The 24,507-nt window shown below is 47.0% G+C and overlaps 4 protein-coding genes, 1 long non-coding RNA gene and 1 pseudogene across 5 annotated transcripts in view; 3 read left to right on the top strand and 3 right to left on the bottom strand.

Annotated features, from left to right (window-relative positions):
- Nucleotides 1–3,916: 3,916 nt before the first annotated feature.
- LOC149442308 (histone H1 pseudogene) lies at nucleotides 3,917–4,656 on the top strand (annotated as a pseudogene).
- A 1,206-nt stretch (nucleotides 4,657–5,862) lies between these two features.
- Nucleotides 5,863–6,273, bottom strand: LOC149442307 (histone H3). Its single transcript, XM_089656291.1, has one exon. The coding sequence runs from the start codon at nucleotides 6,271–6,273 to the stop codon at nucleotides 5,863–5,865; it is 411 nt and encodes a 136-aa protein (XP_089512417.1).
- A 5,700-nt stretch (nucleotides 6,274–11,973) lies between these two features.
- On the bottom strand, nucleotides 11,974–12,445 carry LOC149442306 (histone H2B 1.1-like). Its single transcript, XM_089656255.1, has one exon. It carries the CDS (start codon nucleotides 12,417–12,419, stop codon nucleotides 12,039–12,041), a length of 381 nt encoding a protein of 126 aa, XP_089512381.1. The 5' UTR covers nucleotides 12,420–12,445; the 3' UTR covers nucleotides 11,974–12,038.
- Nucleotides 12,446–12,712: 267 nt separating this feature from the next.
- On the top strand, nucleotides 12,713–13,186 carry LOC149442305 (histone H2A type 2-B). Its single transcript, XM_089656254.1, has one exon. The coding sequence runs from the start codon at nucleotides 12,736–12,738 to the stop codon at nucleotides 13,126–13,128; it is 393 nt and encodes a 130-aa protein (XP_089512380.1). The 5' UTR covers nucleotides 12,713–12,735; the 3' UTR covers nucleotides 13,129–13,186.
- A 2,104-nt stretch (nucleotides 13,187–15,290) lies between these two features.
- LOC149442304 (histone H4) lies at nucleotides 15,291–15,602 on the top strand. Its single transcript, XM_089656290.1, has one exon. The coding sequence runs from the start codon at nucleotides 15,291–15,293 to the stop codon at nucleotides 15,600–15,602; it is 312 nt and encodes a 103-aa protein (XP_089512416.1).
- A 4,711-nt stretch (nucleotides 15,603–20,313) lies between these two features.
- The window catches only part of LOC149442303 (uncharacterized), a 77,307-nt gene continuing 73,113 nt past the window's right edge, over nucleotides 20,314–24,507 (bottom strand). The window contains exon 4 of the long non-coding RNA XR_016307202.1: nucleotides 20,314–20,926. This is a non-coding gene — a long non-coding RNA (uncharacterized LOC149442303). The remainder of the gene's footprint in view (nucleotides 20,927–24,507) is intronic.

Raw genomic sequence — 24,507 nt, 5'->3', positions numbered from 1 at the left:
GTCCGTGCGTCGTGGTGCTAACGCCCTTTGAACTCTATCCAATTCTAATCTTTCGACTGGGATAGCTGGGGCAAGCTCTTGGAACAGAGCTGTTAACGTTGATTGGACATCGACGATCGTTTCCGGAAGGCCACGGATATGTAGGTTTGAGAGCCATGCTCAGTTTTCAAAATCCTCCAGTCGTGTTAATAATGTTGCGTTTTCGTCACACAGGAGATCAAGGTCATCCGTATGCGTCTGAAGCGAGGCGTCAAGACCATCTACCCTCTGTTCTAGGTCCGCAGTGCGTTGTCCTAGTTCACAAATTTCCCTAGATAGCGTGGCAGTGATGCAGTCCGAGGTTTGCTTCAAAGCTTTGTATAGCATTTTTTCAAAGCGTGATAATAGGTCAGGGGGTGTAAGGTCAGGCATCAGGGCTTGTGCAGGGACATCGGTTTCAGTGTCAGACTCACCCTCAGACGTGCAGGGATGGCTGGGCTGCGGATCCTGCAGGGCTGCATATGCCCCTGCCGCCATCTTTGTGGAGGCCTTTGCCAGGGCCTCTTTGATTGTTCTGGTTGAAGGGGGGACCTGGTGCCGGGGTGCCCCCTTAACCATTTTGCTGCTTGTGGGGGGGGGGGGGGGGCTGTTATGCTGATCTCAGCCCCCCTGCTCTCTCTCCTCAGCCTCCGTGCTGTGTAGACAGCGGTGGGCGGGCCTGTGTACAGCTCACAATGGGGACAGAGTCCCCTGTCGGATTTCTCTGACCTTCTGCGGAGGATCCGCCGTAGACCAGGATGGATCAGACCCTGGGAGGGTTGCCTCGGGGATCGGATCCCCCCAGGCTGTATTGCAGGCCGAGACCCGCTGCTCCTTGGAGCTGTCACCTGACAGGGAGACAGAGCCTCATCAGGACATGTTCGTCCCGCCGGCCGCGCATGCGCACTCTCCCCCTCCCCCATTTTGGACAATTTCATGCAGCTGCAGGCATCATCCTGGTATAACCATTCAAAGTCCAGGGATGTACCAGTACGTTGCTGGTCCAAGATTGTACAAATGTCTAAATAGTGGCATGTTTGAATAAAAATTGTCCACGTATAAGTGGTTCCCCACATGGAAAAAGGATGACACCAAGTCCCAAACTATCTTGCCACTGCTCTCCATGTAGTCTGGGCATAAGGGGTGATCTTTCCCTCATAAATCTAAAACTTATAGGTATAGCCTGTTGCTCTCTCACAGGTCTTCTACATCTTGACCCCATATCTGGCACGCTTGGTGGGGAGAAATTGTTTGAATGCAAGGCGGACAGAAAAATTAATGAGGGACTCATCAATGCAGATGTTTTGCTGGGGATTATAGACATCTACACATTTTTGGTTAAGGTGATTTATGAGGTATTTCTACTATAGGGTGGTTAAGAAGCGATTCAACATGTCCAGTAAAAAAAATAAATAAATAGAAAATAACATTTTGTCATAAATTTAGGCCAAAATGTATTCTGTGACATGTCTTTGCTAAAAAAAAATCCCAATACATGTAAATTAATTGTTTTACGTGAAATTTATAGCGTTTACAAATGGCGGTATAGATACTGGAATTTTTTTGTTTTTTGATTTAATAATAATGTCGGTGATCAGCGACATATAGCGGTACTACGGTGGACATTCTAACACTGGGGGGGAACTGACTTGGTGTCAATGACATCCCCAATGACACCAATACAGTGATCAGTGCTAAAAAAAAAAAAACCCACTGACACTGTACTAATGGCACTGGACAGGAAGGGGTTAACATTTGGGGGAAATCAAAGGGTTAATTGTGTGCTAGGTGATTTTTTTTTTTTTTCTAGGAGGCGGGGAGGGGGGTGCTTAACTCTAAAAGCACACTTCTCTGGATGGCTCTGCTCAGCCATCCAGTGAAGTGTGCCCAAGCTGACAGGGAGGAGGGATGTTGGTAAACAAAGCAGCCCTCCTCCCCATCGGTGATTCTCGGCAATCACTGGGCACTAGCAGGTAATCACTGGCCGGGACCAGGTGATTGACGCCCGGGGCTGCGATCACACGCCTCATGCGCCCCCCCTCCCGGAAATGCAAAAAAAGTATATTTACATAATTTTGTGCACCTGTACCGCCATGTAGCAGTATATCTGCTATACGGCGGTGGGTATTAAAAGATTTGTCAAAAACTGTTGTTTTGTGTTCAATTAAAGATGCTAATGAGCCTGTCTGCCAGCAAACCCCCATAACCACCTGGCCAGGATTATGTGGAAGAGGCCCTTGTCCCCCCCAAAGCTGATGGCACATGGCCTGGTAAGGTGCAGGAGTGGTCACCCAATTATCCCCCCCCCCCCCCCATTTCATGCCCTGCCAGGCCTGTGCTCGGATCAAGGGTCCAGTCAGAATTTAGGAGGGACCCCATTTGCTTTTTCTTTTTTTTCAGGGAGAGTATTCTTCCCTCTGTCTTTGGTTGTGTCAAGCAACACACTGCATAAGGCTTAAATGTGACACAGAGAAGCTGTGATGCAGATGAGATCTGACATATTCAGAAGGCGTGAGTCTCCCAGGATTCTGGTGACAACCCAAAACTGGGCAAATTCCTTCACTTTCACTCTACCTGATAACAGTAAACAGGGAAAAAAGAGAAGGTGAATCTATCTAATGGGACACAGGGAGCAGGAAAAACTGTTTACTTTTTTGTTGTTGCTGATGAGGAGAAAGGGTATTTTAGATATTGGCGAGGGGGGATGGGTACACGTCTTCCCTGTGACTTCTAGGGCCCTAGGCCATGGCTTATCTGGGGAGGGGATTGTATCCGATTAGAATCATTGTAACAAGTGAATCCTGTCGGCGATACTTTGTTGTTTTCAGGTCCATCGTTTGGTGTATTCCCTTCTTGTCGGTGCAATTCTTCCTCCTTGGACTGAGGAGAAGGGAACACCCTGGAGGCTTTTACATGTTAGTACAAAGAAGAGAAGTGTCAGGGTCAGTAGACATGTGTTGGTCTTAGAGGAACCCCACCGCTCATTCCCCTCCAAATAGCCGACATTTCCTCTCCACATTCCCCACATGATAGACAAGAATGGGATTTGCAGCAAACTTCCTATTCCTGAAATGATCTCTCAGGGAATCCAAATGTGATGGATTGACTTCCATCACTGAAAGCATCAAATCCTATTGTAGATCCGAGGATTCCGAGCAAACCTCCCCCCTGAGCAGTCTATGGAGCTGTGGAGTGAAATGCGGCAATCAAGTCATTGGCAGGATTTGGCTCTCAATGTCCATTTGTGATGATGATCCAATAATGACACCTAGGCCATGACACGTGACACCCTGTAATGGGCGGAGCCCTTTGTATGTCTCCCAATGTCTGCCATGACAGGACACAAGGATCTCCTGTGATCGGCCGATGTTTTTGTTCCCGGCTCCTTGTAGTCAGCTAGAGATGAGCCGAGTTGTGTATTAGAGGGAAATGTTTGGTGATCTCCCCTCTTCCCTCGTGTAATGTGAAGCGGATTGTAGTGGGGGATGGGAGCAGATTGTTTTGTGGGTAGAATGTGTCCCCCCAAGCAGGTAGAGGGCAGAATGGGCCCCCCACTCCGGAGGATGGTTGTGTTTGCAGCCTCTGTGTTCAGCCTCGTGAGCAGCTCCTGACAGCTGGAAGTGACCCCCGATAAGTGACAGTCCAGGGAGCAGATCGGCTCCCCGGTGCACATCGGACATCGTTCCCTTTCGGAATAAAATCGGTTTTATATCTACCGGGAAACACAAGAAGGGAGAGAATATACTCCAACGCTGGAATGACAGAAAGTGGGCGTGTCTGAGGTGTAACCAATAGCAGGACAGAGTGGAGTTGTGTGTCAACCAATCGCAGTGTTAGAAGGTCTGTATATAAGGCGGAGCGCCGTGTGATTTGTAATGAACTATTGTGGAAACATTTCCCGAGTCATGACGGAGACTGAGAGCGCCCCAGCCGCCGCTCCTCCAGCGGAGGCCGCCGCCAAGAAGAAGCCGGCTAAGAAGGCGTCAGCCGGAGGAGCCAAGAAAGGCATCAAGAAGGCGTCCGGTCCCGCCGTGTCCGAGCTCCTCGTCCAAGCCGTGTCCGCTTCCAAGGAGCGCAGCGGGGTGTCCCTGGCCGCCCTGAAGAAGGTCCTGTCCGCCGGGGGATACGATGTGGACAAGAACAAGAGCCGCCTGAAGATCGCCCTCAAGGCGCTGGTGACTAAGGGGAGCCTCGTCCAGGTCAAAGGCCATGGAGCCTCCGGATCGTTCAAGATCAACAAGAAGCAGCTTGACGGCGCCAAGGACAAGGCAAAGGCCAAGAAACCGGCCGCTAAAAAGAGCAACAAGAAGCCATCGGCTGCGGCCAAGCCCAAGAAACCGGCCACCAAGTCCCCCAAGAAGAAGGCGGCCAGCAAAGCCCCCACCGCAGCAAAGAGCCCCAAGAAGAAGCCGGCCGCCAAGAGACCGGCAAAGGCTGCAGCTGCCGCCAAGAAGGTGACCAAGAGCCCCAAGAAGAGCAAAGCTGCAGCCAAGCCGAAAAAAGGCGCCAAGAGTCCCGCTAAGGCCAAGCCGGCAGCTAAGAAGGCGGCTAAGCCCAAGAAGGCCGCTCCGAAGAAGAAATAATGGGCGGCGACCTCCTTCATCTCCACCCCCCAAAGGCTCTTCTCAGAGCCCCCCACCTCCCCCCAACAGAGCTCTCCATACATACACCGACCACGAGCCGCATTCTCCCTCCTCCAGTCTCCATCCTCCTCACATTGTACACTTGTCCCTTATAGGTCATCCAATGATTCCTCCAATCCTACAGATGATTACTGATTGGCCAAAAGAGAGATCCGTCCCGATACTTTTCACAGGCCCGACCCCCCTCCACACACACCGACATCTGTCATATGCGGATTGGAGATCTGTCATTTCCCGCACACTGTGGGATGGGGGGGGGGGGGGGGGTAACAATGAACATTTCCCGCACACTGTCTGTGGGATGGGGGGGAGGGGTAACAATGAACATTTCCCGATCCTTCTACAAGGAATTCCCAGCCTTCATTATTATTGCGGCCATTGTGGAAGTTGTACGGAAACGCCATGTAATGATCGGGGACACATCATCCTCTGGACGGGATCTAATGATCGCACCGAGAACATCGTGTTGTGCGGACAATGGACTCCTTCCTATGGATGGATCGCCTCTACAACACAATACAACACGGGGAGCGGCTTTCCAGGTGCCATTTGGAGGAAAACAACCGATCTTCGGGGAAGATACGCTACAGTCTGCTATTGGCTGACAGATAAAACGTCGGCTGCTGATTGGTGGAGAGGAATATTTTTAAATGTCCCGCCAAAATGTCACCTGTTCTAGTTGCAGCAATGATTACCCCCCAGATGATCGATAGGGAATCGTGAGACAAAAAAGGTTTCGGGGAGTTTCCAGATTCTCCAGAATGATGAATTGTATTATCTATAGAACACGGGCCGGGGCGGCACACGGAGAGCAGAAGGAAGAATCCTCCCGGTGTGTCCGCGTGTGCCGCCCCGGCAGAGCGATGTGATCTGTGATGAGCCCGATGTAGTATCGGAGGAGGTAATAGAGGACATGACTGACCCCCAATAGTGACATCTCCGTGTGGAAGAGGCCCATTCGGATGGATCTCATTGTATGTCTCACATTCCATTAGTTACGAGTGATATAGAAATAAAACCAGTAAAGGAATGGCGGTCCCGGGGCTCCGAGAGGAGGAATTGCCCGATAACTTGTATTATAGATTCCTGTCTATCCTATTCATTGTAGTCCGGTAGTGTAGAGCTCTGTGTGGGGGGAGGTTGTGGCTCTGAGAAGAGCCGTTGGTTGGCGGGTTGTGTGGAATGTCTGTTGCGGGGGGGTCTAGGCCCTCTCTCCGCGGATGCGGCGTGCCAGCTGGATGTCTTTGGGCATGATGGTGACCCTCTTGGCGTGGATGGCGCAGAGGTTGGTGTCCTCGAAGAGTCCGACGAGATAAGCCTCTGCGGCCTCCTGCAGAGCCATGACGGCGGAGCTCTGGAAGCGCAGGTCGGTCTTGAAGTCCTGGGCGATCTCTCGGACGAGGCGCTGGAAGGGCAGCTTGCGGATGAGCAGCTCGGTGGATTTCTGGTAGCGGCGGATCTCTCGGAGAGCCACGGTGCCGGGCCTGTAGCGGTGAGGCTTCTTCACTCCGCCGGTGGCCGGGGCGCTCTTGCGGGCGGCTTTGGTGGCCAGCTGCTTGCGGGGAGCTTTCCCTCCGGTGGACTTGCGGGCGGTCTGCTTGGTACGAGCCATCTCTACTCCTCTCTTGCCGGGAACTGCGAATGTAATATCCCTCCGCTCTGCAGTTATTTATACACATCCCTGCCCTCTGATTGGAGAACTACGCCACGCCCCTTTTAATGATTGGGTTACTTAAAAAGAGCGGGATTTTCAAAATGCCCGCCAGGATCTGCACGTTATCTCTGTAGGTAGAGAAGCCCGCTGTGTCAGGGGTGGGGGAGGGGAGTTCCTCCACATCATACAATGCTCGGAGCTCTCCTTACTACCAAAGAAGAGAAGATTAATCAGAGATCTGCTAATAATCAGAGATCAGAGACTCCCTGTACAATGTAACAATTACATCCACTGACATCGGACTGGATTCCTCCATAATACTGTGAATGGGATGACAGAAGATCCTCCTCCGATCTCACGGATCCGATGATTCCTCTGTTCGGGACTAAGAAGCAGAACGTTTGTCGCCCATCTCGGTCCATCCAGCACAATTGTGGACTAACAGGGACAGTCAGAAGGGCTGCAATGTATTGTCTATAGAAGAGCGAGATGACAAGAGACATGACTTGTGTGCGGATCTGGGAGGAGATACAATGTGATTTCTGCCTTTTCTCTCCGAATCCCACTTCCAAGGACAATCCGATCCCGGCGATGACAGTGTGGACTTTGATGGCACAATGACAATCTATCGCTGAGGATGTGAGGAGGCGGACATCTAGTCTGCAGCAATTCATCCCATTCATTTTACATTTACGAGTTTATTTGTAACAAACATTATTTTATTAATATGTCTTATATTTTCATCTGATCGGAATATTTTTTCTAAATTCCCGCCAAAATCTGCAGGTTATCTTGGTTAATATCCCGATCTCTCTGGGAGGTCTCTTTACTACCAGTTGGGAAAACATTGATATGAAAGATGTTTATAATTCAAGATTAGAACTTCTCAACAATGTAAGAATTGTAAACTCCGAGAGAGGACTATTTCTGTCCATAATTCAGTAAATTAGATGACAAAGAGGGAGGGAAATAAATCGGCCCAATGCATCTACACCTACCCCCCCCCCCCCCCCCCCCACTACTGATTTATGATAACCTTATTACAATTTATAACATCAATCTTCCATTCTGTGTATTAATCTGATGCATCTGAAATTCACTGAATGCTCTAATGAAAAATATAGGAAGTAAATAGATAAATTCATATACACTGTCTTGCCAAAAGTACTGGGTCGCCTGTCTTTGCATGTACATGAACTTTAATGACATCCCAGTCTTAGTCAGTAGGGTTCAATATTGAGTTGGCCCCGCCCTTTGCAGCTATAACAGCCAAAGGTGTTCTATGGGGTTGAGGTCAGGACTCTGTGCAGGACAGTCAATTTCCTCCATAACAAACTTGCTCCTCCATGTCTTTATGGACCTTGCTTTGTGCACTGGTGTGCAGTCATGTTAGAACAGGAAGGGGCCATCCCCAAACTCTTCCCACAAAGTTGGGAGCATGAAATTGTCCAAAATATCTTGGTATGCTGACACCTTAAGAGTTCCCTTTACTGGAACTATGGGGCCAAGCCTGAAAAATAACCCCACACCATAATCCCCCCTCCACCAAACGTTACACTTGGCACAATGCAGTCAGGTAAGTATTGTAGTTGTTTCAATTTAGAGTCAGGGAATTTGATGGTTTAAGGTCCACAAATTTTTAGTTTGGTTTAGAATAGTAGCCTTGTAGTATTTCTTGACATCTGGAGCTCCCAATCCATTGAGAGTTTTAGGAATACATAGTTTAGAGGCTTTTAATCTTGTTTTTTTGCCCACCCAAAAAAAGTGGTTGATAACGGACTGTAGCTTTTGTGGATCAGATACTAAAATAGTAATGGGCAAAGTTCTGAAAAAGTAGAGGAGGTGGGGTAGTAGAAACATTTGGTTGAGTGCTATACACCCTGCCAATGAAGCTTTTGATGGTGTTGAGGTCTTTACTGAGATTTTCAAGTTTAGTGACTAACACAGATAGATTAGTTCATAGGAGATTAGAAAAGTGAACACTGAGTTGGATACCCAGGTATGTCATGAAGGAGTTTGGTGCCCAGGAAAAGGGGGAAATCTTGGTTATGGCCTCTTTAATATCTGTTGGTAGGCGAGACTCCTAACCAGGGGTGGACTGACCATTCGAGCACTCAGGCATTGCCCGAGGGCCCGGGGGTTAGTAGTGGGAACCATGAAATGCTCCTGGTACCTTTTTATAGGCTTTTTTTGGGTTTGCTTTATGTGTGGGCAAGGACACTGGGGCCCCATGATCCCCTATTGCCCGGGGGTCCCATGAGTTGTCAGTCCACCCCTGCTCCTAACATAGCAGATTTGGTGTAGTTGAGTTTATAGAGGGATATTTTAGAGAATTGATCAAGGAGTGAGCATAGGTGGGGCAAGGAATGTTCCAGATCTGTCAAAGATATAATAATATCGTCAACATAGAGGCCTATTTTACGTGAAGTGTGACCAACTTGTATTCCTGTGACCTGTGGGTGGGTACGCATGGCCTGTACTAAGGGTTAAATCACCATGGCAAAGATCAAGGGTGAGAGAGGACATCCCTGGCGTGTGTTATTTGTTATCGGGAAGGGGTCTGATAATAAACCTGATGTCCAGACTTTGGCGCCAGGGTTTGAGTACAGCCCCATGATCGCCCGGAGGAGAGTACCAGAAATGCCAAATTTTAGGAGTACTGCCTCTAGATATTGCCAGTGAAAGTGATCAAATGCCTTCTCCGCATCTAGGGAGATAAGTAGAGAAGGCAAGTGATGGCGCTTGGCCCATTGGATGAGGTTGAGGTATCGTCTGGTGCCAACCGAGGACTGTCTGTTGGGTATAAAGCCCACTAGGTCAGGATGAATAAGCTGTGATATATGAGAAGCAAATCGGGAGGCAAGTAATTTAGCGTAGATTTTTAGATCTGTATTGAGAAGTGACATTGGGCGGTAGTGTGCTGAGTCGTGAGGGAACTTAACCGGTTTAGGGATGGTGACAATAATGGCTTCTAGGGATTTGGATGGGAAGTCACTTGTAAATAGAAATTTATTAAGAGAGTTTATTAAGTGAGGTACTAGTTGGTCAGGGTAGGTTCGGTAATATTAATTACAATACCCATCCGGCCCTGGGGTTTTGTTGTTAGGTAGGGATTTAATGGCAGCTCTAAGTTCCGGCTCAGTAAAGGGTTGAGAGATCTAGGAAAGTCCTGATTGCTCTAGTGGTGGGTTGAGGGCTAGAAGGGGAAGAGTTAGGGTTATATAGTTTTGAATAGAAGGATGGAAATACGTTGGCTATATCTTTGGGATTGGCCTGTCTTTTCCAGGTGAAATACACCAGATACGTGATTTTAGTTTGGGCAGCTCTACGCTTATACTATTGTGCCAGAAATTTGCCAGGCTTTTTACCTTGAGTGTAAGGCGAAGGCGTTGGACATAACAATCAAAGCCAGTGCGAAGGTATGAAATAAGGGAGGTATGGACAGAGCGCAGTTCAGTCATGAGAGAGTCAGTGGGGGTAAGTTTGTTACGGGCCTCGAGTGAGCAAATTTGGGCTAGATGGGTATTAATAGTCATTTCCCGTTTCTGCTTCTCCTGGGCACCAAGTTTAATACATAAGCCCCTTATGATAGACTTATGAGCATTTCATAAGATAGCGGGGTTAGAGACAGAACCTAGGATGGTAGCATAGTACGCCTCAATTTCTGATTTCATCTGTTCCTGATACTCCAGTTGACTAATGATAGGTGTGTTCATACGCCAAATAGAGTGGCCTCCTGGACTTATTTTCAAATACACAATTATTTAACTAACCACAGATGGAAGGCAACTTTTTCTAGGCCCCTCATAACTCTGGAAACGCTCTGCTTAAAGGGGAAAGCCATCAACAAAACCACCTGTTTGGCCTTTTCATGGCTTCAAAACACTCTCTCTGAACCCCCTGACAACTTTTGGATGGGTTGGAAATCAAACCTTCAGGTAGAGTTCCCTGATGAGCAATGGAGAAAAGCCTGTATTTTTGCTCACAAATGCTCAATCCTCATTAGGACTCAAGAAACCTATGATGGTGCTGTGAATCTGCCGAGGGCTCCCTGTAATATATTTGGTGGCAATGCCCAAGACTTATGCCATTGTGGGACAAAGCTCGCGGTTGTTATACTCTATTACTGAGACTGCATTACCCTTAACCCCTGAATGTTGTCTCCTCCATATCTCTGAGTGCTCTTTGAAGTCGTACAAGCAATCATTGGTAGGGAACCTTTTGAATGTGGCCAAGTCCCTAATCCCCAGGCATTGGAAGACCTCTCAGGCCCCCTCGATTCAAGACTGGATAAGAGAGGTTAACGTCATTCAGGAGTTGGAAAGGATATTGACTATGACCGATGACATGGTTGCCAGATTCCATAAACTATGGTCGATTTGATATGCTTTCACGTTCTCAGAAACATATTAAGGGCTGATGGGCGATGAAAACTTTTCTACTTTTCAATGTGCGTATCATGCTGGTGGATACTTGACTCTGCTTGCGGAATTAGATCTGTTCTTACGACTTCTGTTCTCTTTCTTTCTCTACTAAATCTCCTTCCTCTATTCATGCACGTTATGTCAGATTTGATGTTTGTACTTTCAATTTATAAACATTTTAATCCGTGAATGTAGACCAATGATCTGATTGCACTATCGAGTTTTTTCCAGAGGCCAGCATTTGTTACTGTGTACTACATGACTTCATAACATGCAAATCTTTTTTTGTAGTTCATTGATGTTTATATGTTCTGCTCTCTATGAATAAAAAATATTTGTAAAAAAAAAAATAACTACCCATATTCTTTGGAGAAACCATTCAAATATGGTCTTTGAAATGTGCATCTGCAATCATCCACCCATAATCCCGATGTTATAAAAATACTATTATCATATCAGAATGGGGTCAAATGTGTTCCTAGGCATGTTTAACCATGACATTCCATCCATATTCCCCATGCTGAAAAATAACTATACCCATAATCTTTTCAGACATAGATGAAATATGATCCTTGGCATGTGTATCCACACACATGCACCCATAAATCTCATGTAAAAAATAATTATATACATTTACTTATCCGATATAGGTTAAGAGTTACCATGATATTCCCCCATAAAACAATGTTACCCATATATTTATTTAAAAAGGTGAAATGTAATGTGTATGGGATGTGTAACCATTTTATTCCTCCCATAATCCCCATAATAACCACATTATCAGAAATGCATTCATTTTTTTGCTTAGTATTTGTGATTTTTAATGGTTCCTAATAAAACCGTTGCAATGTAATGTTTTCCACATCTCGTACTATATGAAATCAGTAAATCTGTTCCTAGTAATATATGGAGTAATGTCTCCATGATTTCTGTATAATTTCCTATGATGCCATGTTACAGCCGCACATATATCAGTCAGTGAAGAGTTAAACATTCGCCTCTACTACGTGTAACAATGTATCAAGCAGAGCAGAAAAGAGAAACAAGAAAATCCTTCCCGTCTATGTGTGTAATATAGTGACACCTAATGGGAGTGTTGAGCATTGCAGCCAATCCTCCCATCCCCCCAATGTGCAGGTTAGTCCGTCCCTAGAACGAATGTCCAGTGTAAGTGTGACGTGTGGGGGACCTCTAGCGGCAATACAATGTGATGACAGCTCAGTGATTGGAATGGTGGGCGGCTCTTAGAAGAGCCTTTGTGTCCTTGTTGGGATGATGGGGCCCCGGGGGGCGGGGGGATTACTTGGCGCTGGTGTACTTGGTGACGGCCTTGGTGCCCTCGGAGACGGCGTGCTTGGCCAGCTCTCCGGGCAGGAGGAGGCGGACGGCGGTCTGGATCTCCCGGGAGGTGATGGTGGAGCGCTTGTTGTAATGAGCCAGGCGGGAAGCTTCGCCGGCGATGCGCTCGAAGATGTCATTGACGAAGGAGTTCATGATGCTCATGGCCTTGGACGAGATGCCGGTGTCGGGGTGGACCTGCTTGAGCACCTTGTACACGTAGATGGCATAACTCTCCTTCCTAGTCTTCCTCCGCTTCTTGCCGTCCTTCTTCTGGGTCTTAGTCACGGCTTTCTTGGAGCCCTTCTTGGCCGCCGGCGCAGACTTGGCTGGTTCAGGCATGATCAGGGTTCACCACTGCTTGGCTGGCTGCGGGGAAAGTGTGCTGGAGCCGCCCTCATGTGCTGCTTTTATAGGCGGCCAATGCAAAGGAGCCTCATCCCTCCTCACTGTTCTATTGGAGAACTCGGTCAGGTGATGGAGAGGGACGTCTTTCTTCCATTCCTCGTGTACAGATTGGTGTAGAAACAAGTCTGACCACTATTGGCTGAATTCTAAAGCAACCAATCCCAGCGTGTGACGTCAGAGCATGGAGTGTATAAAGGAGAGGAAGCGGCTGCTGGGACCTATCTGTGTGTGATTCGTCAGTCATCCAATCATGTCTGGTCGCGGCAAACAAGGAGGCAAGGCTCGGGCTAAGGCCAAGACCCGATCGTCCCGGGCCGGTCTGCAGTTCCCCGTCGGTCGTGTTCACCGTCTGCTCCGGAAGGGCAACTATGCCGAGCGGGTCGGGGCCGGAGCTCCCGTCTATCTGGCGGCCGTCCTGGAGTATCTGACGGCTGAGATCCTGGAGCTGGCCGGTAACGCCGCCCGAGACAACAAGAAGACCCGCATCATCCCCCGACACCTCCAGCTGGCTGTCCGCAACGACGAGGAGCTCAACAAGCTGCTGGGCGGCGTCACCATCGCCCAGGGAGGAGTCCTGCCCAACATCCAGGCCGTGCTGCTGCCCAAGAAGACCGAGAGCCACAAGGCCGCCAAGAGCAAGTAATCCCCCCACAGGATTCCCTTCTATCCGCCAACACAACGGCTCTTCTCAGAGCCCCCCACATCTCCATACAAAGGGCGGCCATACGGCTTCTATGGACACCAATCCCACACTCCTCTCCCGGGGAGGTGATAGGACACCAAGTCCTGGGGAGGGATGACCCCCTCAAGTCTAATGTCCTGACATCACGTGATTTGACAATCCTCATCCCTCCATATATGTAGAGGACATTATAAATGTTACATTTCATTACGATGACAATTATGAAGGTTCATACAATTAATACAAATGATTTCAGTGTGAGATTCCAGGAAATGGACATCGGAGTCCGGGGACTGATCTCCACCTTTCACTTGTGAGGAGTTTCTCCTGAAGATCAGAGATCGTTCAATATATACCGAACAACGATCCTCCCGACTGAGGGAACAGATCTCATCAAACTCCGAGAAGAAACAAATGTTTTATCTGAAGGAATCGCCCAGAACTGTCTGTTGGCTCCACTTTCTACTTCTAGGAGATGGATGGAGAGGAAGGAGTGACGGTTTGGGAGGAAGAACACGTGATGACGGGAAGCTGTCACGTGTTAGTAATAACAATTCTTAAAGGTAAAAACAATAGAAAGGCTTTCAGGGTGAGATTCTGGGGAAATGATTATTACAAAGTGGATAATGAAGATTGTTGATAAACAGATCATTTCTTCCCAAAATGAATAGAAACGTATTGTTATCTGAAAGAAAAGTATAATTGTCATTGCTTCAACTGTCTAATTACATTCCAATCTCCCGCCGGAATTCTATGTGACGTCACAGACAATCCGCCCTCTTACTGCCAAATCCGATACCGAGAACCGACCGCATCCATTTACCGTTTTATCTGGGAAGATCGATCAATCCTTCCATTCATTCCAGGCTCTGCGATCAGCCAAAAATCATTATAGAAGCATTACGAATATTAATATGAAATGTTTTATTTTCCCTCCAATCCCTCAGAATACAAAACCCGACAAAATCTAGTTATTAGTCTGTTGATTTAGTTGTAGAGAAGAGATCAATGAAAAGTCTACAGAACAAGAAAACACTTCCTGCACTAGAAACATCGACACCGAGATCTCCGGATACATTTCTATGGACTTCTCGTAAAACAAACATTACTGGCTGATGGAGACAACGCCCACAGCTGTGATTGGCTCAGATTCCAAACTCTCCCCGCCGGAATTGTGTAGATCGTTCCAGAGAAATATTCCGCCCGATTATACCGCCAAATCCGAGCCGGAGAACAAAGGAGATCATCAGATGAGACATTTATTGGCGAACAATCACCAACACTTTCATTCCAAGCAGATTTATCGATTAGTCAGGAATGTCTACAAATGGACTCTGATGATTACTGAATCGTGTGAAACATTTCTATAAAACATTGTACATTTCACTATCAGATCTGTATACGATCATGTCACAATGACCGATGTGTGCTTCTCTCTCTTTTAGCCATGTAGCAGTCACTGCCCCCCACCCCCCCCCCATCCCCATATATCACATTCAGAATATTGATAATACGAAATGACTGGTAGAAATAAGAAGTGATCATGACACCGCCAGATAAATATGTACAATGAATCGGTAGAGAAAATCTGACATGTCTGAAGAACCAAATCGGTTTCCTCTTTGTACCTAGAAATCAGCAACATGTTTAGAAGTTAGTAAGTGAAATTGTCTGCATTGCTTTGACCCCGCCCCTTGCCTCAAGTCTCCCATCAGGTTCGCTGGGACTTATAAACAGAAACTTGGCTCTTCAGTGTATATATATTTTCCTTTTTAAAGTAATATGTTATACATTTGACATTTTTATAAACAATAGTAACTGGTGATGATGGTTTGTGTTCTGAAATGTGAAAGATGAATGTTTCTGTGTAATCTCCGAGGAAGAAATAGAAAACCATTGAGAAGAATGAAGAGATTTCTCTCCTGGAGATGGATTTCTATTGTCATTAAAGGATCTGAAAAGGGCGGAACGTGGAGAAATGACTCCAATTGTATTGTGTGTAATGAATGGGTGTGACTCCGCCTCTTCCCAGGCAGGTTCCCATCAGGTCCGCTCAGGTTGTATAAAAGGAAGGCGGGCTCAGCCCAGACCTCAGTCGGTGTTTGCAGCAGAGAAGAATCGTCATGTCTGGTCGCGGTAAAGGAGGGAAGGGTCTGGGGAAAGGCGGCGCCAAGCGCCACAGGAAGGTGCTCCGGGACAACATCCAGGGCATCACCAAACCCGCCATCCGACGTTTGGCCCGCAGAGGGGGAGTCAAGCGCATCTCCGGCCTCATCTATGAGGAGACCCGCGGAGTGCTGAAAGTCTTCCTGGAGAATGTCATCCGCGATGCCGTCACCTACACCGAGCACGCCAAGAGGAAGACCGTCACCGCCATGGATGTCGTCTATGCTCTCAAACGGCAGGGACGCACCCTCTACGGATTCGGGGGATAAATCCTCACAACACCCCCCCCCCCTTCATCGTCACAAAGGCCCTTCTCAGGGCCGCCCACCTTCTCATACAAAGGGCTATTGATTGATGATCTCCAGGGTTCTATCTGCTCCTCCTGGGGGTACAAGGATTGCCGCTCATTCCAGTAATTGGGGGGTGATGGAACCCGCTATCCGAATATCACTTATTTAGAAACTTTGAAGAACCAAATCGGTTTCCTCTTTGTGCAATAAATCGAGAATAAATGACATGTCTGTTACACATTTATCTGGCAGTGTCATGATATCTGTAACAGATACAAGTCTAAAATACATCGTTCTTACACAGATCTGATCTAGAAATGTACGATTTGTTATAGAAATGTTTTACGTGATTCAGTAATCGGAATCTATTTAAAGTGCAGGAAGTTCAACAAACTGAGAACTTCATCTTGTCGGATTTTGTGTACAAAAAAACATTTGCAATGCTGTTATTTGTCGGTGATTGCAGAACCTGGAAGGATTGATCGATCGATTTTCCGTTTTGATTTCTGAGGTAAAGAGGGCGGATTGTCTAACGTTCCATAGAACTCCGGCGGGAAATTGGAATTTATTAAGCAATGACAGTTGTACGCTTTTCATTTATATAAAACACCCAAATAGTTTGGGAGGAAATTATCTGATCAGGAAGATTTGTGATAAATCATTCTGTTCGTTTTCTTCCGCCCAAAACGTTAATCCTTCAACTCTATAGAAAACAAAACAAAACTGCCTAACGATGTTTATAATCGGCATTGCTCAGCCCTAAAACAGAAAGATAAGAGACATTGTTTAATTTTGTATCTTTCTGTTTATTCATCTACAGATCAAAGGGATGAACTTCAATCTGCAGCTGAAGTCAGTTAAAAGCGACCTGTCAAATATGTATTTTTTTTTTAATTACATTTTCCTCTTTTTAACCCCTTATTAACCCTTAACTTACTGTAATCGATCCTAGTTAACTCATTGTTATCTTTCTCCATTTAATTATCTTCCTGATTTTTTTTTCTATTTTATAAATTATTGTATTAATTAAAAATTAAATATGTTTTAGTTTGAGAAGTGGTTAAAGGAATGAAAATAAAAACATCCTCCCGCCTGTCTTGTACAGCAATGTACCGGTATGCCGATGTGACTGTACCAACACAAGGGGACGCTGTGCGATCCCGGTAATCAGGACCCGGTGATCATGTGATCACAATGTTAGCAAAGCTGTTATGACTCAATCTTTAAACCGTTCATTGATATTACTTATTTGTACTCTGTATCCCAAAAGCGTTGGCGTTGCCGCCATCCATATGCAGAAAGAGAAGGGATAACGCAAATTGAACAGTGGGGGGGGGGGGTTAGTATCAATTTATGGGGAAAAGGAACCGCAACCTTTAATACAGTTCCTCATGTTGGGGTGACCCCCAACCATACAGTTATGAAGTAGCAACGAAAATAATTTAAATTTTGCAGTGGGAGGAGTAGTGCCCCATTGTTGGTGTCAGTGGGGGGGGGGGGGGGATAGTGCCACATCATTGGTGTCAGTGTGTGTGTGTGTGGGGGGGGGGTAGTGCCCCATCGTTGGTGTCAGTGTGGGGGGGAATAGTGCCCCATCGTTGGTGTCAGTGGGGGGGGGGATAGTGCCCCATCGTTGGTTTCAGTGTGGGGGGGGAATAGTGCCCCATCGTTGGTGTCAGTGGGGGGGATAGTGCCCCATCGTTGGTGTCAGTGGGGGGAGGAATAGTGCCCCATCGTTGGTGTCAGTGGGGGGGATAGTGCCCCATCGTTGGTGTCAGTGGGGGGAGGAATAGTGCCCCATCGTTGGTGTCATTGGGGGGGTATAGTGTCCCATTGTTGGTGTCAGTGTGGGTGGGAATAGTGACCCATCGTTGATGTCAGTGGGGGGGATAGTGCCCCATTGTTGGTGTCAGTTTTGGAGGAATAGTGCCCCATCATTGGTGTCAGTGGGAGGAATAGTGCCCCATCATTGGTGTCGGGGGGGGGGGGAATAGTGTCCCATCGTTGGTGTCGGTGGGGGGAGGAATAGTGCCCCATTCTTGGTGTCGGTGGGGGGAGGAATAGTGCCCCATTGTGGGTGTCAGTGGGGGGAGGAATAGTGCCCCATCGTTGGTGTCATTGGGGGGTATAGTGTCCCATTGTTGGTGTCAGTGTGGGGGGGGAATAGTGACCCATCGTTGGTTTCAGTGGGGGGGGGGGATAGTGCTCCATCGTTGGTGTCAGTGGGGGGGGGGGGAATAGTGCCCCATCGTTGGTTTCAGTGGGGGGGGGATAGTGCTCCATCGTTGGTGTCAGTGGGGGGGGGGGGAATAGTGCCCCATTGTTGGTTTCAGTGGGGGGGGAGGAATAGTGCCCCATCGTTGGTTTCAGTGTGGGGGGGGATAGTGTCCCATTGTTGATGTCAGTGTGGGGGGGGGGGGTAGTGTCCCATCCTTGGTGTCAGTGGGGGGGGGGTAGTGTCCCATCGTTGGTGTCAGTGAGGGGGGGGAATTGTGCCCCATCATTGGTATTAGTGACAACAAAGATGGGGCACTATTCCTCCCACTGACATCAATGATACTTACCTTGCTGCCCCCTGCTCCAGCCTGCGCTCGCTCCCTCCCTCTCCCATCTACAGCCAACATACCTGGCTGAAGCAGCAACATCTGCACGGTACAGACACTTACCTGTCAGCTGTCTTCCTTCTCCGGCCGCTCTCCTCTTCACTCGCTCCAGCAGCTCCGTCACTCGATCTGCCGCTCAGCTCCTCCTCTCCAAGCTCTGCCTTCTCGCCGGTGATTGGCCACCTGTGTGCCTCTCCTGAGCTACAGTTACAGCGGCCAATCACCGGCGAGGAGGCAGAGCTGTTGAGTGATTCCGGGGGTGTGGCCAGATGACAGGGGCAGCATGTCATCCTGCCCACACATCGCCTGGAGACGGATAGAGGAGCGGGGTCTCGGTTCCTAAGACCATCGGAAATATGTGTTTTCCGATGGTCTTAGGCAACCCCTGTGAAATGGTCGTTAGACCCCCAAAGGGGTCGCGACCCACAGGTTGAGAACCGCCGGTCTGGAAACTGGCTAGGCCACTCCAGAACCTTGATATGCTTGTGATGATTGATTCCTGCTGAACCAGACTGAGAGACCATTTAAAGGCTCAGGAACCCGTTGCAGGTGTTATGGCTTAATTAGCTGATTAGGGTGGGACACTTTGAGCCGAGAATATTGCACCTTTTCACAATATTCTAATTTTCTGAGATTGTGGATTTGGGTTTTCATGAGCTGTAAGCCATAATCATCACAATGATGACAAATCACGGCTTGAACTATCTTGCTTTGCATGTAATGAGTCTATATCATATATTAGTTTCAGCTTTTAAGTTGCATTACTGAAATAAATGAACTTTTGCACAATAATCTATTTTTTGGAGTTTCACCTGTATATATATATATTTATTTTTTTTTTTTTCCTCAAAGAAAAGGTGCAGGAACTCACCCCCCTCCCTCCCTCGGCCATGCCTGCTCCCACCCCCTAGGACCGCCCCTTGTCTCCACTTCTACACACCTTCTAGCACCGCCCCCTTTAGAGAGCCAAGTATAAGTAATTTATATGGAATTTAATTAAAAGCAATGTAGAAAAATGTACAAAACATTAGAAATATCCAGCACTTAAAGTAAGCTCAGAGACTCTTCCAGCCCATATCCAGCAAGAGACAGCCCCCATATGCAGCAAATAAACGTAACTAAACAAAATGCATTTTAATGAAATTTATTACTATTGTTATTCGGAAGTTTGAATCTTAGAATAACCAATAATTCATCTGAATTTAGATTCAGACTGAAACGAATAGCACATATCTAGTTGCAAATCTTCTCCCCCATCTCCCTGCACACCCCCTCCCTGCATCCAGACCCCTCAGTTCCGCTTTCCTAGAACAACCCCCTGATCCCCATTCCACTCCTAGCTCAACCCCCCAAATCCCTTTTTCTGGCACAAACCCCTCCCCAACCCAAATCCCCACTCCCTGCAAACCTTCTCAAACCCCCCTCCTAGCACAAGCCCCCAAATCCCAATTCCTAGCACAACTCCCCATCTCAACCCCCTCATTCCCAAGTCCCCCCTCCAAATCACCCCTACAAACACAACCCCCCAACTTTTCCCTCCCCAACTTCCCCCTCCTAGCGCATCCTTCCCCCCCAAAATTCCCACTCCCTGCACACCCTCCCAACCCCTCTCCCAACCTCCCCTCCTAGCACAACCCCCCAATTCACCCCTACGAACACAACCCCCCAACTCCCCCCCCCTAGCACATCCCCCCCCCCCAAATTCCCACTCCCTACACACCTCCAGGGGTGGACTGACCATTTGGAAACTCGGGCACTGCCCGAGGACCCGGGGTCAGTAGGGGGCCCCATGAGATGCCCCTGGTACCTTATCCATAGGCTTTTTTGAGCTTGGGCAAGGACACAGGGGCCCCATGATCCCCTATTGAGGGCCTGGGGTCAGTAAGGGGCTCCATGAGATGCTCCTGGTACCTTTTTCATAGGCTTTTTTGAGTTTTGGTAAGGACACAGGGGCCCCATGATCCCCTATTGCCCGAGGGCCCCATGAGTTGTCAGTCCGCCCCTGCACACCTCCCCACTCCCAAGCTCCCCAAATCCCCCCTCCTAGCACAAATTGCCATCTTAATCCCCCCAGACCCCCCCTCCTTGCACGCAGCTGTGGCAACCCAGTAGAAAAACATTACTTTAGTCTGTTGTTTTTTTATTTTATATTCTAGTCTAGTCTATCCTACTCTATACCATCTTTACGTATCTTATATAATATGTTATGTTTTAGTTTTTTTCTACCATCGCCCTCTTTGCTCTCACCCTCTCTTCCCTTGCTTCTCCTCTTTTCTTCCCCTCTCTTCTATCTCCATATCTCTCCTTTTCCTCTCTATCGCCCTTTCTTGTTTTTCCCGCTCTTCTTGTACCCTCCTTGCTCTCACCCTCTTCCGTTGCCTTCTCCTCTGCTCTTGCCCTTCTTTCTGTCTCTCTCTCACTGTTTTCTTTCTCCGTGGCTTTCCCTTCCCTCTTTGCTTTCAGCCTCTCTATCCTTATCTTTTCCTCTGCGGTTATCCTTCTTTCTCTCTACTGGTCTTCTGTTGCCTTCTTCTCATTTCTTGCCTCCATTTCTTTTTCCCGGGCTTCTCTTGTCCTATTTTCTCTCTCCAAGTCTCTCTCTCTTGCTTTCTTTTCTTCCTCACTCAGCTCTTCCTCCTCACTCTCGTCTTCATCTTGCACATCTCTCCATTTGAATTTATGGGTGCAGTGACAAGTGCACTGTGGAAAATAAAAGAAAAGTATTTAGTAGACAATCTAACACAGGATTATCACCTTTCAGCTACATCAGAGACAGCCTGTCAGTTTAGAACTTTATGTCGTTTATGATAAATGTGTTTCCCCAAAAATGCCAATTGTTAGAAGGTAATTTTCTCCACAGAGGAGGTCGGCCTGTTAGGTGTCTGAAGATTTGGTGTACAGTATAGGAACCCTTTCTATATGGTCAGCCAGTGTCATGACTAGTACTTTTAGGGACAATACTGGGGACCCTGAATGAAGTTGGAGGGGCCCTTAATGGGATGACCTTACCAGGCTGAATGACCACCATTGAGAAAGCTAGAAAACATTTCCAAATCACTATTCATCCCCTGGAATAAGTGATGGTAGCAGATTCTGCCATCTTCAATGACCTCCCCCACCAATTCACTAGGAAAGGAACATTCAGTAAAGCTTATTACTTTCAGTAATTTATCATTGGACAATTTCTTGTTAACTGAAATGATGCCCCCCCCATGAGGAAGAATGATCTCAAGCTATCCAGAGGGCTTCATTCTTCCTCTAGTCCTAAACTGCTTGTTTGTGAGAGACTGCTAGTTATTTATGGAACTACTTAAGCAGTAGAATTGTATATGATACTTACTCTTTTTATCACCTTCCACAGAGGTTCTACGAGGAAACCCACAATTCGAAGTGGGCTTAAATATTCAAAACGAAAGCTCTTCCAACATCCTGGAAAAAGACATAAAAAGATGTCCAAAGCCTTCAATATGCCAATCAGTACTGTTAAATCACCTATTAAGAAGTGGAAACTTTGGGGATCTCGATACCAAGCCAAGGTCAGGTAGACCAAGAAAGATTGCAGCCACAACTGCCAGAAGAATTGTTTGGGATACAAAGGGAAACCCACAGGCAACCTCAAGAAAAATCCTGGCTGCTCTGGAAAGAGACAGTGTGGTTGTTTTGAAGGAGCACAATATGATGACACTTCAACAAAAATGAGCTGCATAGTCGACGTGCCAGAAAGAAGCCTTTACTGCACCAATGACACAAGAAGGCCCGGTTAGGCATGTCAAGGTGTTGTCAGGCATATTGTAACCGGGATTTTTAGTGGCATTGGTGCAGTAAAAGCTTCTTTCTGGCACCTCAACCAAACTGCTCATTTTTGTTCAAGTATCACCGTATTGTACTCCTTAAAATCAACCACGCCATCTTTTTTCAGAGCAGCCTGTTTTTCTTTTGAGGTTGCCTGCGGGTTTTTCTTTGAATCCCAAACAATTCTGGCTGTTGTAGCTGTAGTCTTTCCAGACCTTGGCTTGGTATCAAGAGATCCCTGAACTGTCCACTTCTTAATAGGTGATTTGTTTTTATATTAACAATTTTTATTGGTTTTCAAGTAAATCATGTGTTACAGAAAACAAAGAGAAAAAAAACCAAGCAAAACAAAGAGGTACATCGATGGCTAAGATTACATTTGGTCAAGACCAGTGGAGTCATATAGTAACAGTGCGAGAAAAATCAGGGTCTTACAATTTGGGCTGGCATAGAGGAAGAGAAGGTATCCCACGGGAGCCAAATCATCTCAAATACAGCAAACGAACCACTATGCGAAGCAGTCAAGCACTCCATCTGTCTTACATCGGTAATAAGTTTATACAAAGTTGGCAATGAAGGTGGGGTAGAGGATAACCAACACATAGGAATACTTCTCCTGGCCGTGGTTAGCACATGTGCAGCAAGTTTTCTGGCTAGTTTAGATAGACACGGGAATGGCAAGCCCAGCAAAAAGTGCAGAGGGTCAAATGGGAGAGAAACTTGCAACAATGATTGCAACAAGGAGCGGACCTCTTCCCAAAAAGGAGCAATGGAGCTGCAGGTCCAAAAAATATGATAAAGAGAGCCAGAAGCTCTACTACAGCGCCAGCAGGCAGGAGAAGCACTCGGATTATAAACATGAAGAACTTCCGGGGTTTTGTACCACAACATCATAATCTTGTATATATTTTCCTTAAAAACCACACAAATAGAGGATTTGTATGCATCATTCCATATTTTCTTCCACGTTAATAAGTCGATATCACGTTGTATAAATTGAGACCACCTACGCATATAAAGGTGAGCGTCATTGTACAAAGGGGGGGCCTCCATAAGAAGTTTATAGGTGCTAGAGACAATACCCCTTTGATGGGGACCTTCCATACATAGACGTTCGAAGGGGGTAGGTTTCCACAAGCTCAATGAGGGTGATAGAGTAGAGAAAAAGTGTCGTATTTGAAGGTATATATATATATATATATAGATGACGAGAGGGTAGAGAGGCTTTCCTCTGGAGATCCGAGAATTAATGTAACTTACGAGTCATCGGGTGCACCAAGTGACATAGTTGAAAAAGGTTAGATACTACCCAAAGAGACATCCGGGACATGGCCATATTGTCTGGAAGATTAGGGTTATGAAGGATATTTGTCAGTGGGGAGCATTGAGAGGCCAATGTGAATTTAGCCTTACATTTCTGCCAAACAGTCAATGAAAAAAGCATGGGGCCTAGGAATAAGTGGCAAAAAGAAAGGACATCCACTGCTGAGGTCGACCAGAGAAGGGAACACAGATGAACTGGGGACAATTGTAAAGACTCAATCTCAGTCCATGTATTGGGAGGGCAGTGGGTGGACCATGACATGAGAAAGCGAAGGTGGGTTGCAAAATAGTATGTTATTATATCCGGTGCTCCCAAGCCTCCCCTAGAACGTGGGGAAAGCAGAACAGAAAAAACAATCCTGTGCCGCCTGTTGTGCCAAATAAAATGTAAGAAAGATTTCTGAAGGGAGTGAAGCTTGGACATAGGAATGGGTACGGGGAAGGTTGCAAACAAATATAAAAGTGTGGGTAGCACGGTCATTTTTAAGACATTAATAAGACCGAGGAAAGAGATAGGCAAGGCATCCCAGTGTTTCAGGGAGCGAGAAATTAGGGGAAAATTGGCCTCGTATATGGATTGGTAAGAGGAAGTAAGGTTGGTGCCTAAATATTTTAAAGAGTGGGTGCACCACCGGTAGGGAAAGGCTGCCTGAAGGGAGAAAAGAACGACAGGAGAAACATGTATTGGAAGTGCCTCAGTTTTGGACGTGTTGACCTTTTAGCCTGATAAAGCCCCAAATTGTTTCAAAGTTTTGTGCAAAATCGGTAAAGAGGTATGTGGACTCGTAAGTGTGAGGAGGATGTCATCTGCAAATAACGATAATTTGTACTCATGAGAATGGGATTGTATCCCCCGGATATCCGGATTCGACCTGATGGCAATAGCCAATGGCTCCAGGCAGAGAATGAACAGCAGGGGAGAGAGTGGACAGCCCTGACGAGTGCCATTTGACATCTGAAAGGGGGGTGAGAGAAAGGAAGCTAATCTGACCTGTGAGAAAGGGGATGAATAAAGGGCCTTCAAAGCTGCTACAAATGAACCTCTAAAACCAAATCTCTCCAAAACCATGAACATGTAAGGCCAACTTAAACGGTCAAAGGCTTTTTGGGCATCCAAGCTCAATAACACAGCAGGGGTAGAGGAACGGTTGACCAGATCAACCAGA

Source organism: Staurois parvus, unplaced genomic scaffold, assembly GCF_062004578.1.
Source record: "Staurois parvus isolate SC_StPar_1 unplaced genomic scaffold, SC_StPar_1.0 ptg000897l, whole genome shotgun sequence".
In the NCBI taxonomy this organism is placed as follows: Eukaryota; Metazoa; Chordata; class Amphibia; order Anura; family Ranidae; genus Staurois; species Staurois parvus.
This window is presented reverse-complemented; position numbering and strand designations above follow the sequence as displayed.